Raw genomic sequence first — 19,878 nt, 5'->3', positions numbered from 1 at the left:
TCCCCCTACAGCTGTGGGGGGGGGCGTATATTTCACAACACAGTCGTAAAAAACTCACTTGCGGCAGCCTCCTCCCCCTCTCTACCGCTGCTCATGTGCGTTTGTTGTGATCGGAGCAAGCCAACTGTATCGTGTGGAGCTATGTCGACCGAGGTGGGTAATCTGGTAATACATCATACATGCGTGTGTGTTTATATTGAATTGCCGTAAAGCAATTCGTGTTTCGCGCTCGCTCTCGTTCTCGTTCTCGCCTCTCACGAGACTTCCAATTTCTATCTTACCGGGACGGTAGTACAGAAGTTGCAAGGTTGGTTTTCCGCCTGGGAACGCTGGGGGGAGCTGGAAAAGTCACCAATATCACCAGAACAGGTTGTTTAACCATCCAAATGATTTCTAGACAGTTTTATTAAGTTAAAAAAGTTGCCAAGTTCTCCTTTAAGTTTCGTGAACATTTTATTAAACATGGACCTTTATGTTCATTAAAAATACTTTTTATGCTATTGTATGCTCATTTTTTAAATGTAAGCAACTCATTTAGACGTGCAAACTGGGTGCCGGTGTGTAGCCGGTGTGGTGAGAAGTTCGAGCTCGGCCAGATTCGGCTCAAAGTCGTTCATCTTCGGATGCGGCGCCGCGCGCGATGTTTCAAAAAGTGCCGTGCACACCGCCAGGCGAAATTGGGTCTTGCGAACCCAACGCGCGAGACCGCCCACTCCGCAATGACGTCATTTTTGCCGCGCGCGCCTCGCGATCTTGCGGCTGCGTCGAGTATAAACAAGGCTTAATGCGCCGCAGACGTGTGCGGTGTAAATGAGGGGTGAGAGAGAGGCAGCACGGGACTGGCTCGTCGCGCTCGGGAAAGAAATGGTGGCATTTTGTGTTGCTCGAGACCGTTAGGGTTTGTCCGGCAACGAAGATAGCTAGCTAGACCGACCTGTGTAGTTAGATAATAGTGGGGCTGGGGTGTAGGAGCGCTGGCCACATGTTCCAGGAACGGTTAAGAGCCGTGCTGTCCAAAGAGACCTCGTAAAGCCCAAAGACACTTTTATAAGTTCTAAAGAGAGCTGTGACGGCCAAAGAGGACTAATTCAGGCCAGAACCAGTGATTAATTGCCGTGACTGTGGAGACGGGAACAACGCTGAGGAGAGCGCGAGCTGTTGTGGACTGCTTGGCACTAGGGCTGGGACTCGATTCCAAAAAGAATCGATTCCTCGATTCCGAGGCGTTGGGAATTGAGAGTCGATTCCAAAGGTTGGAATCGATTCCATTAGGGGAATCGACTCCTCTTTAAGATTTTTTTTTTAACACAAACCGCGGCCAGTTGCTGAATTCATCTGTCAACACAATCACGTCACCTGTAAAGAAATAAAGTTCAGACTACTAATATACTATAGTGGCCACGCGACCTACAGTAGGCTACATTTATTGCATTCGCCGCGTGAGCTGGAGGAATGGTTACTGTGGGAACAGTGCTTGTGTGTAGGGGTGCGTGCGAAACATAGACGGTGCGAACATTATAGTGTGCACGTGACCTACGTATGACACAGACAGAAAAGAGCTCTTTTCGTGCTTTATTTGTGTCGCCGCAGGTGTGCGTGTAAAATAGTTTATATGTGTAAATGCCTAAAAAAAAGTGAATATGTGTAAAGGCCCTAAAAAAAGTTTATATGTGTAAAGGCCCTAAAAAAAAAAAAAGTTGTGTAAACTAAAAGGCCTAAAAAGTTTGTAGCCTATGTGTAAAGTGTGCATGAGTCTGTTCCTGAACAAAATGCTTTTAGAATTTAACAGGAATTTTAGCTATAGTTTAACGATACTGGATGAAATATATATACCACAAATAAATAAAAATCGATCTATCCACATACATAAGTGTATACACTTAGTATGTGGATAGATCGATTATGTGTGTGTGTGTGTGTGTGTGTGTTTGTGTGTGTTATTAGTTAGGTATGTATGTAAAATAAAATCTACCACATATGTAGGCCTATATGGTGAACATATTCCTAGTCTTTACACTGTACTGTCTACACCTGATGCAGGAAGCACGACGTGACAAATCCCCGAAGTAAATGCCTCGTTCTATTTATGACCAGCACTCGCAAGTCGCAATACGTCTATAGGAAGGACAAATGGATTTGCAACGGTCGCTTTGTCACGCCCGGTGTAGAGAGTTTCTCGCTGTGTGGCACGGTAAGACGCGACAATGTTAGACATGCTGTTGGTATTAAAAAAGAAAAGAATCGAAAACAACAGTGAGGAATCGATTCCAAGAATCGATTCTTTTCGATTCCAGAAACAGGAATCGGAATCGATTCCAAAAAATCCGGAATCGAACAGCCCTACTTGGCACGGCTGATTCCTTTCCCTAGACCCCGGTTTGGGGTCTTGTGTCATGGAAACGGGGAAGTGTTCTATATTTTAATTATCTTTGTGAGCATGTATGAGTGAGTGTGTATGTTGTATTTTAAGATTTTGAGGTTTATGGCCATTATAATTCGTGTATGCTGGACTAGGGACGTGCTGATTTTCCACTTAAAAACATGATTGCTGTGTGATCACGATTTATATTGTGCTGTGCTGGTCTGAGGTTAACCACTAGAGTGCAGTGGAGTGACGTGTTTGGAGTTTCACTTGTGTATCGCCGTTTGTCCTAGTGAGCGTACTGAGTTGATGTTTGATGAATTAAATGCTGTTTCACATAATGACTACTTTTCTAAATTGAACATTGTCAATAAAGTGTTTTCCATGAAAGCCTGTGGTGTGGTGTACCCTCTGTCCTCCATTGAAATCTAATTAAACCTCTTAAAAAAAACCAGCCTAGAGGTTTATTACAATAAATTGAAATACAAAAACTACTGAAAACACACTGACTCACGACCGCTCTTACTGAATACCAACTTACTCTGCACTGAGCTGCGGCAGAGCACAGCACACGTCTCCCTCGTGTGACATAAAATGGCGCGATGTTGAAAAAAAGTGGTTTGTACGAGCAGTCAAAGAAACGCTCACTTTATCTACTAAATTGGTGTCCTTATGTCGTTTTAAAACATTTTAAATCCTGCATTATCTTTTCATATGGTATTTTCATACACGGTTATATTCATTTTAAGATTTTTTTTTTTACATGCAAGATGCTCTTTAAGGAGTATGACTTCTTTGGTGGCTTTTTCTACCTGTTAAGTCTGACTATAGCATGAGCCAACAGTACCTTAGCTTGGGCCGTGAATGAACATTTAATTGGGTTTGGAACAATTTACACAAATCATCCTGTTCAAAATTTTGCATTGGCTCTTAATGTAGTGCATTGCATTCTTGAGCATCAATTAATCTATGCGCTTTTGTTTTTCTTTATTATCATTATAATTTAGTGATTTAAAAACAGTGAAGCTTAACCGTTAAACTCATACCTCAGGTCTTTAATGATCCAGGATGTCATTAACTACCTTCTTCCTCATTTTATTTTTTTAAAGCTAGGCATCAACCTTCTTAGTATTTCAATAATAAGTATCATCAACTAAACTTGAAATGGCTCAGTGATTTACTGCAGAGCAAGTGCTGAACGCAATCAAATATTAGTACCACTGTCACTTGATGGTGGATCTGGTGAAGGAGCTGTTAGCGATTCAAATATTGATTTTGAAAATTTTGAAAATGATATTTTTGTGAATATGTTTGAGATCGTGAATTTGAGCCAAATGCTGAATGTACTGGGAAATGAGCTCTGATGAGAACAGTGATGATGGTATAAAACATCTGCTCAAACTGAACCCGTCCAAGCTCCAAAAGGTAACAAAAAATGCTTAATTTTATTCATCTGTATTTGTTACTCTAATATAAGGAGAGTTTTATATTATCGCGACAGATATTGATCCGGGTCGCTAAAGACCTGAATATCCAATAATGATTGGCGAAACATTCATGCATTTAAGAGTTAAACACAAGCGGAATGGCTATTTTAAAGCTGCACTGTGACAGGCATGGTAAGGAACACTCTTACTGCAACAACCAAATTCAGGAATTATGATTCAAGGTTTCTTCAAAGAATAAAGTTTTTCAATTGCGGGTTTGCACCTACACAGACAGTAGGGGTAAAATCTTTGCGTGGCTGTTTAAATCTGTTTAAATCTACCAGACACTGCGATTGATGCACATGTGCAAACAGACAGTAAAATACTGCTCTTATTTGCCATCTTATCTTACATTTTATTAGCTCTTTTTGTTCATAATTGAGCGTGCGTGTTGGCTCCTATAAGTGTCGTGCCGCCTTAAGATCTCTCCGTTTTACTGCCTGATACTCCGATGGACATGCTGAAGGGAAAAGCAGACGAAGATTATTTTATTTCATTTTATTTTCAGAATATCAACATTTAAGGATGAGGTCTTTGAATTTGCATCAGTGAGAACTGCAAAACAAACAAAAAAACTTGTTCAGGCAAAGAACAAAATTTAATTTTAATAATTAAAAATAAATAGAAATTAGTGCATGGGGTTTTACCAATCGGTGACTCCTACACAAATCCTACACAAATGGACTCATATACTGAATTTAGAGTGTGAAATTGACAGCATTTTAATGATTAATCTAAAATATTCAAATAAAAAAGAGGACACAGCAATATTTTGCACCTGCCAGTTGTTATTTTGCCAGATTTTCACACAAACATCTAATGCGAAAGGTGGGAGCTATAGGACATTAAATGCTTGGTTGACACAACCGTAATTTCTACATAGACCTTTATCAGAATATCGATCACAAGTAGCCTAATAATTATGATCTACCATGACAACAATAATTTGCAAAAAAATTAAATAAATTCAAATAGATAGGCCTAGGCTATAAAACAAACAAACCGATGTGGTGAGGAAAATGAGAGATATTGAGGCAGGCGCGACACTAAGTTGTGGCTGGCGCGACGCAGGTGTAAATTTAAGATAAGATGGCAAATAAGAGCAGTATTTTACTGAGTGTTTATACACGTGCATCAAACGGAGTGTCTGGTACGCGAGAGATCTTGAGGCAGGCGCGACACTAAGTTGTGGCTGGCGCGATGCTTAGATGATGCGATGCGCACTCCATTATGGACAAAAAGAGGGAATAAAATATAAGATAAGATGACAAATAGATAAATAAGAACAGGATTGCACTGTCTGTTTACACATGTGCATCAATCGGAGTCTGGTGAGAGATCTTGAGGCAGGCGTGACGTTTGATCATATGCATCAGTCAGAGTGCCAGGTAGTAGCTGTAAGGCAGGTGAAAAGCGTTTAGTTAATGTTGAATATTGGGTGAATATTGACCTATTGTGTGTACCGTTCTTGCCCGCTAGCTACAGGGGATACGCGCTGCATTTTGTAAAACACCTTATATATTGTGTAAGGTCCCAAGGCAGGAACATATATCTGTGACGGGTCCCGAGTCAGGCGCATTTAACGGTGACAGGTCGAGTGGCAGCTGCCCCTAGCGGTGATTGGTAGAGTGACAGGTCGAGTGGCAGGCAGAGCCACGCAGAGATTGCACCACATACTTCTTGAAATATATCTTTCAACAACGATTAGAATCTCCAGTATTTCCCTGTCTGTCACTAAAATTATCTCCAATATTTAGTTTATTCTGATTTGTAAGGGAAAGATGCCCTAGGCGAAATCCCTATTATTAAGACTGCAGTTCATTGGCACATCCACATTGATTAACATAGTAATATACAGTACATAGTTCAGTGCACTGTGAGTAATGCAGTTTTCAAATCTGAATGCATTATTTGTAAATTGACCGTTAAGGTGTAAAATTATGTACCTTTTATCATCTATAATACCATTGTGTAGATGCCTGTATAGCCCTTTATAAATTATATATGAAAAGGTTTGTGTAATTCCTAGTTGCTAAAAAATATTCTTAGACAATTTTATTACTTTTAGCATTTGGATACATATTTAGATATTATCAATAACTACTTTTTGTCAACATTTAGATTTTTTTAACGTTGATTTCAAGTGTCAGTTTTTGCATTATTATTACAGTCAAATCTATAAATACCTTTTGTTACCCCAAATTACACATACAAGATTGATCAGTCACACAAAAGTAATCTGAATAAATAATAAATAATGATTCCAGTGCGGTCAGGGACGAGGCTGAATCCAGTTACTTATTCCTTTGTTACTCATTGACGCTTGAACTTACCCTTTAAATAACGCGCCGCTGCCCTATATGTGTATTGTGCTGCCAGCATTAAGTGCTTATAATTTAATGAATCCATTCAGCATTTCAATGCCATCTGTAAATATCAGTTAAATCGGCAAATAAATGTATATAGAATATAGTATAATGCCTAAAGAACAGGATGTTACTACAATGGAAGCACTGAAAAATATTCTTGGGCCTCAAAGGAAATTTACTGATGCACTAAGTGTAAAGGAGCATCCCACAATATCCTTAGTCCTGCATTTGCTTTTGAAAATTTTGTGGACAAAATACAGGCGACTTTGAATTGTTCTACATTTTTAGACCCAGGATTAAAGACACCTTTGTATATAATGTACAAGAGGTGGAAGCACGGTTTCAGCAGCAGGTTGAGGAACACGTGTTACGATACATAAAGTCCCATCAGTGAAGATCCCAAATCAGCAGCCTAATTCTAGGTGTTCAAAGCCAGAGATAAGTGGACATTTGGCAGGTAATATGAGAGAGAAAGGAGGAGCAACGTCACACAACACTGTAGCTAATAATGTGTATAGATATGACTTATTTGACTGTTTAATTATTTGTATTCACAGCTAAATTAAATTCCAGAGACAGATGCAATTGATGACCCAATCAAATTGAGATTAAATGAAGGCAGCTTTCTGGTCATGTCAATGTTCGTAAGAAGATACCTGTGTGTATCTGCCACAAGTTGTGCATCAGAGCGCATTTTTAGTATATCAAGCAACATCCATTCACCCCTACGTGCAAGGCTGTGACAGGTGCGTAGCTGACCTCACATATTTACATAAATAACCATGATTTAAATTGGTTATTTTTAAGTTTAATTTTAACATGGTTTGTTACTTTATTTAAATCCCCTTAGTATAAGAAACAAACACAGGATAGGTTAACAAGTTAAGTTTATTAAAGTTTGAATGTACAGAAGGGTGCACACTTCTTAGATTCTTCTTTGCTGTTTAACTCTACCTGAGTCCTAGATACCTCTGTGTCAGCAAACATAGGGAGAGGTGGGGATCCAGCTTCCAAACTTATGCTGTTCCAGAGGAAGTTGGACTATACCATCATGATCCGATCGGAGGGGGATCTTTTATTTCATTTCATTCAGTTTCATTTTTGGTTTGTTTGTTTGGAGTAGTTTGTGTATTGTGCTTAAAGTATTTGATTGTATTATGTTAGGTACGATACAGTGGATATTTTGTTGTAAATATTGTTAATTGGGGAAAGTTTTTTTTTTATATTTACCTTTAATTTTGTTTGGTAGAGGCTAAAGGAGTATATCTAGCAGTGGTGAATATCAGAGGGGAGTCAGATTTGCCCAGCCATAGTAACATCATGTTCTGCTGACCTTAGTGGTTTTTGTTTTGTTATTTCGTTAACAGGGGAGATTTATTTATTTTCTAAGCTAATTTTTGTTAGTTTCAGTTTAACTTCCATCTTAAGTCTTGTATATAATTTTTGGAAGAAATAAATCTTCTCATCTGTACACTACCTGTCATGCCTGTTCTTGGCCACACCACCACAAAGGCTTACCTCGTATAATGTAGATATGCAGGTGTTTCTTGCCAAATATCTGCACAATGTCAAGAAATTGGACACCTACACTAGAAAAGCACTGGCATTCATTTACTCAGAAAGAGTATAATGTTAAAAGCACACTATGTAAGATTTTTGGATCAAAATATCCAAAAACCACTAGAACAATGTATATATTTTGTTGATTTGTTACTTGCATCATCCCAAATGTTTCTAAGAATGTTTAAATCCAGAGAAATAAGCAGTTTTAACCAGGACATGAACATCAACGTCGCCTATCAATTATATCATACCCGTGTTACCCTCGATTTCAGGTTTTATTTTATAGAAAACACCAAAGACGCTTAAATATATTATGCATTTTATTAGACAGATGAGCAACTGTTTAGATACATTTATCAACAGAAAACTAATCATTGTTATACAGCTCATTCAGCTCTTAAATCTCGTTTTCTTGATTTACTGCGAGTACCTTGTTTTACCCTGCCTAATATCGATCAAACTTACTGCAGTGCAACAAGTGTCTCATATAGTGGCCTCCAAGTAGCATTATTACAACTTTCAACACTCAAATAGATCTAAAATGATAAAACAGCGCTGCGTTACCCCATATACGCATGACTGGAAGAAGTGGAAGCGGCGTCTGCGACATAATAAAAGCTCCACTGCTCTCGAGCCATGTGTCGCGCTCGGCTCCCATTAGCAATCATTCCAGCAGCCTCGTTCCACTCCGACGGCTTTCGCAACTTTCAGTTTTGGTTTTCAATCCGATCAAGTAAAAAAGTCACAACAGATCTTTCCTTTAATGCACAATTTTCAAACACAAACAGTTTGATTTAAAAACTCTATTATGTTATAAATTTACTGGCTGTTTTATTTGCTCACCAAAGCCCTTTAAAAGAAGAACAAATGTAGACAGCAGAAGTAACTCTTTTAAGATGTATTAGCAGGATTTTTTTTTATTTCATTAGTGAGCAGGTGTTGACATGATTTTAAAGGGGTCATATGATGCGATTTCTTGTTTTCCTTTTTCTTTAGTGTGTTATGTAGCTGCTTGTGCATGTATAAGATATGCAAATTTACAAAGCTCAAAGTCTCAAACCCAAAGAGATATACTTTGTAAAAGTTAAGGCTCAGTCACACCTTTCTAAAACGCTTCGTTCAAACATGCCCCCACAAATCTACGTCAGTATGTGGGGGCAGAGTTTCAAATGTATAGCAAAGAAAGGCGGCGTAACTTTTATTCTCGCTGTATTGTTGCCGCCGGCGCCACCATGTCGTGGAGACGCTGTTTTCCGTTGCGAGAGCCAAACTACTTTTAGAAAACAGTGGTTAAGCTTAATTTACAACACTGTTCCAGAACAGTACAACCAAAATATTCGACTGTGTGCTGCGCAATTTTCGGAGGACTGTTTCCAGAACCTGGGAGAGAACAAGGCCGGCTGTGCACAAAGGCTCATTCTAAAAAGTGGGGCTTTGCAAGTACAGTCTGGCGCTTCTGACTCACAGACACAGCCTGTAAATATGTCTTCATATTTTAAGAATTTGCTACTGACTATTCAAACACGAGTTTTTAGCAGTAGAGTAGTGTTTGTTTGTCGTTTCTACGATCACAAATGCAAACATGGTTTTATGTTTACATAGTGTTCTCCCCTCCCAGCAGCGCAACGCGTAAAAAGACAGTATAAGTCATAATAACCAGTAATTATGTCCTCAATGAAATAGAACCTTACCAATCTGATATGTTCTGATCCAGTTGCGCTGGCAAACGTGATCGATCAGATTCCAGATCAGATTCGGGGCTAATGACATTATCACTCATTAATGCTTTGAAAGCTAAAGTTATATGGTAAGGAGCGTCTCATTTCTGTATCACAATGCACTGGATCGCAGGCCAATCAGAGCACACAGCGCTTTTCAAAACGATGAGCTTTGTAAAAATCTACGCGTTTCAGAAAGGCGGAGCACAGACGAGCAACAATAATGTACAGCATGTGTAAAAAACAACTTTTTTTAAAACCTATAACTGTGCAAACATATTGCATTAAACCAAATACACAAAATAATGTTCTTTTTAGAACCATCATATGACCCCTTTAATATTGCTTTGTTCAATTCATATTTAGTGCCTTTTGTGTTTAGGAATGTTAATATGTCAGTATAATAATATAGTTTGTAAGTGATGCTGTAATAACAATAACTACCAAACAGTAAACATGAAACATGTATCTACACCATTTTGTGTATTGAGTGTGTGTGTGCTTGAGTTTCCTAGTGTCTTAGATTGTCATAAAAGCTGTGGAAGTCTTTTGGTATGACCTCCTTGAGGTCTTGGAGGTGTCTGTATTTCATCTCCCTTATCTTTAGGCTCTCTGTATAGAGTGGAGTGACTGCAGGTGAGGCTGAGGTGGTGTGTTGTAGTTGCTGCTTTGAAAATGGAGTCCAATCAGCCGAATGCTGGATCTTGAAGTCCATCATGCCATTAATGTTGTACCTAATAATGTAAAAAAAAGAAATATTTGACAAAGTTTAAACACCACCATTTACACATTATCATTATAGTTTGTTTTGTATGCTGTTTTTCAAAAACTCAATTTTACATTACAGATTTAACAGCAAATAAATGCAACATCATGACTTTTGATCTGAGCTGGTGAGAGAGACATGATTTTAGTCTGATAGTTACAGTACCTGATTGCACTGATATCATGGGCAGATGGGTCACAGAGTTTGATCCCTGGGTGGATAGACTTACAGAAGGTCAGTTTGGTGAAGTCTTGGAAGAAGTTATGGTCCACATATTTGACTTTATACAGGTTGGGCTTGGACCGCGCTGTCTTCATCAGAGCCACATATTGAGCTGGAACATAGATTTCTTGGTTTCTCAGACGTCTCTCAATGACACTGTGCACTGAGTCACATTCCATCTCTGTATGGCCCTTCTCCAGGAACTTCTGAATGACTACCTTCTTCTTCTCTGTGCAAAACTTCAGAAGAGCATTGGCGAGCACAGAATTGCGGGTTTGGTCCTCACACCCATCAGTCCACAAAATGTACTTGTCATGCTCCACATGCTCAGAGAGGAAATCAGTGACACAGGATGCAAACTCACTGGCAGACAAAGCTCCCTCACCTTCATGCCAGACATAGCAAGTAGTGTTGTCTGTAGACATGTCACAAATCGTAAAGTTGTGAACGGCGAGTTTTGCCTTATAGTAAAGAGCCGACTCGTTCAATCTGGGGCAGAGGAGGAGGGCTTGCAGATCCATGCAGACAACCATGGTCTTGTCACCTGCATCATTTTTGTCCTGCAATTTTGCTGCACAGGCCTCTTCCTTTTTAAGAAGGTGAATCTGCCACTCACTGTCTGGCAAGTTACCAGCCTTGAAGGAGCAGCAAGTGTTACACTGGTCCTTCTTTGGATGGTAAAGACTCAGGTTCTGCTGCTTAAATTCTTCTGAGAGCATCTGCCTTGAGAAGGGTCTCAGCCTCTTTTCCTCAGCAGCACGATGGTAGACTTTATACAGGTTCAACATGGACTGAAAGACAGGCTCCAGGAACTGTTTTGATGTTGACGACCTACAGAAGTGGGAAGGCACCTTAGGGAGATCCTGTAGAAAACTCTTCATGAACTCATGAGCCTCATGTCTGTGGCAAGATGCTGCATTCTGCTGTGTATTTCCCGTGTCTTGCACCCAGTTAAGGGCAGACCATGCCCCTATTCCAAGTGTTGCCAAAAAAAAACTCTTGCACACCCTCCTTCTCTGTCCATCAACTTTTAAAAAGAAAATAAGAGTAGATGACCTTCTTGAATTTTCAGACCCCCTTCTCCTCTTCACTGGGACGACATCCACCAAGCCACGCACATACATTTTTTTCTCTTCCCAGTTCATGTTCTCCCAAAAACATTTAAAAATGTTCTCCCTGTCTACTTCTCCAATTGTACTGCAGTGAAGCTTGGAGGATTTCACACATGCAGCCGACTGGCATCTAGGTCCCATCACCCGGGGCTCCATGTTAACTATTTCTTTCCTGCTAATCCCAACATAGGGTTGTCCCATCATTCTCCTCCTTTTCTGCAGACACTTCCATTGACTTTTACCCTTCCTCTTTCTTCCTCCAATGGTATCATCCTCAGTGTCATCACAGGAATCTTAAAAAAAAATACAAAAACATTAGTGTGTATTCTGCTGTGAAATATGCACATCAATTCATTCAACACCAATTATCACTCATTATACAGTGAAATAGGGCTGTAATCTCCCAGTCGATTAGTCGATTATTTGGTCGATACGTTCTTGCTCGACCAAAATTCTAATTGGTCGATTTTTTGCCGCATTCATTTCATTAGTTTTGCCGCGTTCATTTCATTAGTTTTGCCGCGTTCATTTCATCAGGTGGAAAGCACTAATTACTAAGGGGGGTGTTTTCAGAGCACCCCTGTTTCACAGGTAACAGTCTGTCTTCAGAACACCCCCCTTGTTTTCACTTCTTTTGGATTAGCCCAACACACTGGAGAAGAGAGACAGACAGATTGAAGAAAGTAGGCTACTAGAAGGTTTGCTGAATATTATTACTTGATCTGGTTTGTTTAATAAACATTCTTTTTTTTATTATAGTGGACGTGCCTTTTGTGTTTAAGAGTAAAGGCTTTAAGTTAATAGTCTATTCGTGTCTCAGCCGCGAAGCTGAGCTCCTATGTTCAGCCTCGCTCTGTGCGAGCTGCAATGAAATGATAGTGTCTGTCAGTTATTATAATACATATGACAAAAACAATTGTCTAAATTATGTTGCATATTCCTCAAAAGTTCTTGTGATGATGATATCACTAGTTGACAACAGTACTATTTTCGGAAATCATAGGCTATGATATTGCGCAGGTGCACGTGATGCAACGCTGCAGAGCAGACAGACTCGTGTGTCAGACTCATTTCAGTGCAAAATAATTAGGTCAAAAACGATTTAATATACTGCAAATAGCCTACTAGTTTTTTATGTTTATTTATAATTCATTTAGGCGGACAACGAGGCTACCAAGTCCTGCGCACAGTGCGCAGCTAATTATTTTAACGTTTTTTTTCCCCCTAACGTAATTTTTAGTCGATTTTTAGTCGAAAATTTCAGAACTTTAGTCGACCAAGATTTTCTTTGGTTGATTACAGCCCTACAGTGAAATCTATTCAAGCCTATTCAACTCATGAACCATTAAGACATTGTTCACTGTACGTGCTTCCATTTTAAATTCTCCTCTCTCTACACTCTCCAGTGTAATTTCCTTATTCTCATTCTCTGAGCTGGGATAACCTCACCCTCTTTTTTTGTTCTTACTCTCTCCTTTGTGATGCATCATGCTTGTCACAAGACACACCGCAGCCACAATAGCATTGTCTAACAGATGAAACAAATAATTTTATTCAAAATATTCACAAACTTGTTAGCTATGTCATCAGCTACCTGATATTCTGATTCTCAAATACGTTTAAGTGAATATGTTTCATCATTCATTATGATTGTGGCGAGCAGGACGACGGCCGCGAGAGAACGACGCAAGGCTGGTGGCGTGACTGATAATGAGTGCCACGTGCGCAACGCACCGGTCTCGTATCTCTCATGGAGGAGCGGAAGCAAAAAAGGAGTGACGACAGTAAAGGACGAGAGTGGACCTGGACTTTATGTTGTGTTTTATTATGTGTGGCGGCAGTCGTCTGTGAGGGGCTGCTGCCTTTACTTTTGTTTTGTTGTTTATTGATTTTACGTTATTAAAGTGTGTTAAACGCTTGCTGGTTCCTGCCTCCTCCTCCCCATAACAACGAACTGCGTTACAATGATCATGTTAGCTGGTCTATAACACGCCACCATGTTAGTTTGCTCCGCAATTAAGAGAATCAGATCTTACGGTTTTACAACACATAAATTCATCAATTTTCCAAAAATACATGCAAGTATGCATGTATTTTGAACAATGTCAGTGAACAATGATTAGTTCTGATATGTGACATGCATCAAAATTAAGCGTGTCCGTCTCTGGCTCAGTGCCAGCTAAAAGGCGAAAGCACATTTGAATTTAGCAGTTGATCACGTGATGCACTGAACGCTCTAATCACACCAGTAAGAACGCAAAGGGTTAAGCAAGAAATTAGTTATCTAGCTAAACAGATAACAGTCCTGTAATCTGTGCTATACAACACTGATATTACAAAATGTTACTTCTGCTGATGACAATCTTAAAGGCCCCCTGAAATTAGTTATTTTTTTAGATTTTAGTATGAATATGTTAGCCTTAAGGTTATGAATAAGCTGGTGTGTTCCAAAACAATGCATTTAGGAGAAATAAGCTTTCAAAACTAACAGTCTCTCACTTCCGCTAAAATTACTTCAGCTTCTCATTACATCTTCTGTCCAATCAAATGCTCTCTAGAATCTAAAGCGTCTGTACCCCATGCTATAAATACAACCTGGCCAAAGCGACGTTCACACGTCACAGAGCAATATGGGTTGGAGATGTGTGTTCGGTTGCTCAAACGCTCAAGTTTTATTCCGTTTTCCAACTGTATGTTGGTTAAGACTGAAATGGCTAGAATTAATTCACACCTCTACTATTGAATCCAACGTATCATCAGCGCTCGGATTTGCTTCCATGGTGCTGTCAAGTATGACTTGCAGTCTGATAGGTAAATTAAATACTACTGGCTATCTGAAAAGGAAGAGGAGCCATTCAATATGCCCCGCCTATGCTTCCTTTTTCAGTGGAAATTACGTCAACGCATCATACAAAGCTGCACGTGCGATAAAAAATAGCGATAAAATGAACCATAGGCTACAACTTTAGTCTGATAATTTTTTGTCACAACACTAGCATACACGACTCTCCTCAGCAAACTATTCCATTTATAATCACAATGTTAACATCAGAGCTAAATTTTGTTGTACAAACACACTACATAATTTTAACTGAGTTTGCAACCACCTAGGGCTAATTCTAAACCATATTTACCTTAGAAGAAAGATCACTGCTTACCTTTAGCGCTGCTGTTCGTGGCACTTCAATTCAAAATGGGAGTGGGGTAGAGTTACAAGGTTTTGCCGACAGCTTGGGGATCCAATGGAGTTACGCGGTTTAGTCACAAGCTCTTTTTAATACTTTACATTGGTTACATTTTTGTAAAACCCACAAACAAACGTAAAGGGGGACAAATAGCAATGATTTATAAAAAAAAAATAAAGATTACGAAATATGGAGATACAAGGTTTTTGCTCGACAGTGACGATAATTTATTGTTATAAATTATGACGACGTCATCGCATTTTTTTCCACTGTCCAATCGATTGAATGGAAAGGCGGGCCTTCCGTTTTAGTGATGAAAGCTAGTTGCTTGAACGCCTGGAGAGTGCGATGATGGAGGATAAACTTGTGGTGCTCTGGCGGGTTACCAGGAGCTTAACGACTTCACTAACCATAACTACCACAATGTTAACAGAGAGTAAATAAAGTTAATAAAAGGCTGATGTGACCTTTACTTGACTGACAGGACAGCTGTTTTAGTGGTTGCCTAGCAACATAAAAAACGCAGCGCACTGCTCGTTCTGTGTGATGGTAGTGCTGTGCACCTCGTGTTTTCGAAACTAAAAAATGCGTTAGGTGTGATCGCCGGGGCCTAATATAGCAAAGCACCTGAAAAACCGACACCCGGATCTATATAAATAATTTCGAGAGTTTGGTAACTTCTCATTTTAATGTTTCTGAAACATTAACCAAGATAGCCTGGTACTGTTGTTGTTATGAGTGTGTTGTCTCGTTTTTTCACTGTAATTCTTTAAGTTAATATAATCTGACTGAGGAATCTTAGACAAGTAAATATTTTAACTGTGGTCAAATGTAAATTAACTTGTGCTTATTTAACTTTATCAAAAAATTTATTTAATTCTGCAATTTGCCTTCATTAGCGATTATCATCAATTTGATTACACAGATACTAACTAAACTAAACTTAGCTATTCAATGACATCTTTGAATTCAATAATGAAATGCCTTTAACTGAAAATTGAATGTTTAATCTTATTATTATACATTACTGACACTCTATCCTCCAATTTGATACTGTTAAATACTTTGACACTATCTGTATTGTTAAAAGCACTATATAAATAAAGGTGACTTGACTTCATGTCGATCCAGTGAGCTTTGTTTCTGCGTGTGATGCATGCACGTTTGCGTTTAAATCTGTTCATCAAATAACGTTAATGTATTAACCAGCATTTATGCTTTTGAACAAGTGCACTACCTCAGGACATTTTTGTTGATGTAAAATAGGCCTATACCTCATTGTCATGTTCTAGACTTAATATTGTGGCAGTTTTTTTCTCCGTGGTATCGAAAATGGTATCGAATATCAATATTTTTCAAGGTATCGTATCGAAGTTAGAAATTCTAGTATCGTGACAACACTAATCCACCATACAAGCCATCCAGCTTTTATTAATATGATATTCTATGGATCTAGATTCCTGCAATGTGCAACAAGTGTCTCATAGCAGCCACCGAGCGAACGCACAGAATAACGTAAACATAACTTTCAACACACTCAAATGTATTTTAGTATGATTGTTTTGACCAAGTAAAACAGCACTGTGTTACCCCACAATTTTAATTTGTTGAATAAAGTGACCTGTACGAGTGGTTATTCAGCACTTGTGGCCGTTTTAATAGAATGAATTGGTGAATTTAAGTGATCAAATGCAACTGTAACCAAGTTCAGGGAAGGAGGTGGACATTAAACACCACTTTAATTGTAAAATATGCATAAACAAACAAACAAACGAAAGGAGTGCCAGCGGCTCTGCTTCATACCACAGTAATGTTAATAAAACTTTACATTAATTCATCATCTATGAACATTATTTTAGCCTGAGTCCCATCGGATTGTTTTACATCGGCTGTGGAGGTGAATACAAAAACTCCCATGATTCCACGCTCATTCTTGGCAACTACACCTTTGTTTTTGTTCTAATTAAGTGACCTCTAGTGAAGAAACTTACATAGTGTGCCTTTAAAAGGAGTAAAGTCATTTTTACAAGACACTGGTTTGATACAATGAGCAATTTTGATAATGAGAAGAGAAAAAAAATCCCTTGTTGACAGCAGATGTAAAGCTGATCACTCACATTTCACGGTTTGCTTTATGGAAAATAAATGTTTTTAGATACTTTTGAATAATTAAGGGATAGAAATGAATGTTCTTCATGGTTTCCAATTCAGAAGTTGATATTGGGTTTAATGTTACACAAATTGTTATTTTTTAACATAAAAAATAGGATCTTCTCAGAAGGCAGCACAAGTATTTGCCTGGTCATGTGATCTCAACATGTCTGACCACTTGAAGCAAACCGCTCCATGCAAAATAAAACCGCTTTAATTAGGACACTCGAATGGCATTCTTCAAAATGATCATTTATATCAGTAGAGCTGGACATTTTAATGAAGATCAAATGACTGAGTTAAGCTTTGAGAATGAAACCAACCTGTTTGTTCCTCGGTTTCTTCTTGTTTCACACTGAATGTTTCTTTAATCTTCATTTCTTCACTCTCCTCTTTAATTATCGTCATCTTTGTTTGTTCCTCGGTATCTTCTTGTTTCACACTGCTCGCTTCTTCGATCTTTATTTCTCCGCTCTCCTCTTTAATAAACGCCATCTGAAACGCCATCGCTTCAGCAGGAGTTTTTCTGTGTTTGGACATATTGTCAAGTTTAACATGAGAACAACTGACAGGAAGAAAAAATTATCCAAACTAAATATCTTTGTGTGTCTCAATCAGCTCCCTAGTTTAGCAGTCAGAGTGATAGTTAATGGCCTGATTAGTCAAACAAAAACAACAAAAACACTTAAAGTTAGCCCTGCAAATTAATCAAGGAACAAAATATAGTGTGTTATTTACATTTGGCATTTAATTGTAGATTACACTTAAATTAAAACATTTGCAGTTGGTTTGTTAAAGTTGTCATTACACACGGTGTTTGTTTTCTCGTTACATTTAGCCTACACTGTTTGGTTGGTTTTGACCAGCAGGTCTCGACTCTCGACAGCGCGCGGTGATTCGAATCAGTGAATCATTTTGCGATTTATAATTTTGCGATAATTTGGCTCAGTTGAGTCGGAGTTTCAAAAAGCTAATTTTCTTCATTACTACTTGCCAGTGACTGAATTCGTGTTTATGATGTATTCATTCACTACATAAGGAGAGACGCACATTTTCTGTTACTCATGAATCATGTGTGAATGCGCTTTACTCACAAAAAATATCTCAATAATGTTAAATCAAGCATTAGAATGTTACATTCAATAATAAATAATCGTTGTGCAAAACGTATAAAAACTATTAACTTGACTAAACATTTAACATTGATTTAAACAACTTAAATGCTTAAAACCACTCACCTTTCTTCAGTCGAATCACAACAGACGCAGGATCGCGGCGCAGCCGTGTGACGTCATATCTCCACACCAAAATAAAAGTCGCGTTCACTCCATATAGACTGTTCACACGTTACTAATATATATATATATATATATATATATATATATATATATATATATATATATATATATATATATATATATATATATATATATATGGATGGGTGACATGGCAGTTTTGCTGTCTTCAGTGTCAAACATGTATGAATACAAAATTTGCCAAAAACCTTCTCAATGTTGTTTAGTTTTTAGCTTTTATAGGCCCTATGCACAGCTGCACTACTTCCTGAACTTCAGCCAGCTCCTTTGTTTCCTGTCTGCCATTATTGGACAAACTGATTAATCCAGGTGTGTCTGATTATTGTTGTTGGTCAGACACACCTGGATTAATCATTTTGTCCAATAATAATAAGAGCAGCTCTATTCTGTATAAGTTGTAATTTATTCACATATTCACCAGTGGCATTTGACCAAACTGCTGGGCAATAGTCGAGGTATGTCAATATTAGTGCTTTCATCGCATAATTCATAATATTTTAAGTTAAAAAATGTGCATGTCTTCTCATAATAGATATACCTCTTCCCATTTTTGCAATAATATTATTAATATGTTTTTTTCCATGATAATCTAGAATCTAGAGATAATATTGTGCAGAACATTATGCTTTATGTAAACATATTCAACATTAAAACAGTTCATCACTCATTTTTTCAGAATTTTCAACCAAACATAATAAAACTCATATTGTGTGACTGTCCGGCACTTGTTTCTCAAAGTGAGAACTTGAATAAAACTAAAAAAAATAAATGCAAAAATTCTAAAAAAAAAAAATTCAGAAAAATAATACAGATGTCTATTTGTGAGCCTACTCTTTTCAAAGTCCAAGCATAATGTTTTGAGTCAGTTCTAATCAAAAAGATTTTGTCACACAAATCAAAATCATATGGTGTGACACTATTTTGGTAGCCTGGCAAGCCAGACCTACATCAAGATGTTAGGTCTGGAAACTCACCATAGTCACGGCTCAATCCGAGGGGCGGGATAAACGGCTGTCTTTCAAATTCCCTCTGCACGCAATAGGACAGCGCTTCAACCAACCAGAGCGTTTTCCCAACAGCGGAGCTAGTTGATAGATTCAACTTTTGCCATATCTGGCTGGCAAAACGACGAACACATCTTCCTTTTTTTAAGAATGACTTAAGTACCGTTCTTTGCTCTTTTCTCAAAGAAAAACTTAACTCCAAGTCCTCCAGAGTCGCGGCCAAAGCCGATTCGAAAGACCGTTGTTCTCCATCAGCAGCCGCCATTCTTTGTTTTCAAGTAGCAGCAGCCAGGTAACCTTCGCAACTCTGTCGTGTATGTTAAGCCCGCCCCCGCCTACTCTATACACAACGTGATTGGCCTGACCCAATCTGGGTTTTTGCAGCGAGAAGGTTTATTGAGAGTTGCTAGACTACCCTGGCTGCGAAATACATTTTGCTGCCGCTAGGGTGCGTCTAGATTTCTATGCTACTATTTTGGGATATTTGAACGGGCAACTGTTTTGACACCCTTGGGAAGGAGAGGACCTTCTTCAGCAATGTTGTACAGAACTAGCAGTGTATTGCTACTGTTCAACCTGAGGTGAGTCATCATTTTTATTATTACAATAAATCAGATCTTGTT

At 38.5% G+C, this 19,878-nt stretch overlaps 2 protein-coding genes across 3 annotated transcripts in view; both read right to left on the bottom strand.

Annotated features, from left to right (window-relative positions):
* The window catches only part of LOC308689724 (uncharacterized protein), a 461,468-nt gene that overhangs the window by 262,629 nt on the left and 178,961 nt on the right, over positions 1 to 19,878 (bottom strand). The window lies entirely within an intron of this gene.
* On the bottom strand, positions 7,335 to 18,224 carry LOC308689782 (uncharacterized protein). The gene is made up of 4 exons (XM_081363717.1): positions 18,174 to 18,224; positions 17,259 to 17,461; positions 10,431 to 11,892; positions 7,335 to 10,233 (listed from the first exon to the last, which is right to left on the bottom strand). The coding sequence occupies exons 2-4, from the start codon at positions 17,440 to 17,442 to the stop codon at positions 10,011 to 10,013; spliced, it is 1,869 nt and encodes a 622-aa protein (XP_081219843.1). The 5' UTR covers positions 17,443 to 17,461; positions 18,174 to 18,224; the 3' UTR covers positions 7,335 to 10,010.

The sequence above is a fragment of the Scardinius erythrophthalmus genome (assembly GCF_964197995.2).
Source record: "Scardinius erythrophthalmus genome assembly, chromosome: 4".
Taxonomy (NCBI): domain Eukaryota; kingdom Metazoa; phylum Chordata; class Actinopteri; order Cypriniformes; family Leuciscidae; genus Scardinius; species Scardinius erythrophthalmus.
This window is presented reverse-complemented; position numbering and strand designations above follow the sequence as displayed.

Excerpts from the sequence above, each read along its gene's own strand:
- LOC308689782 (XM_081363717.1), bottom strand. The coding sequence starts at position 17,442 with ATGGCGTTTCAGATGGCGTTTATTAAAGAGGAGAGCGGAGAAATAAAG. Across the intron at positions 11,893-17,258 it reads AGAAACCGAGGAACAAACAG|ATTCCTGTGATGACACTGAG; the intron begins GTTGGTTTCATT and ends TTTTTTTTTAAG. Across the intron at positions 10,234-10,430 it reads CATGATATCAGTGCAATCAG|GTACAACATTAATGGCATGA; the intron begins GTACTGTAACTA and ends TTACATTATTAG.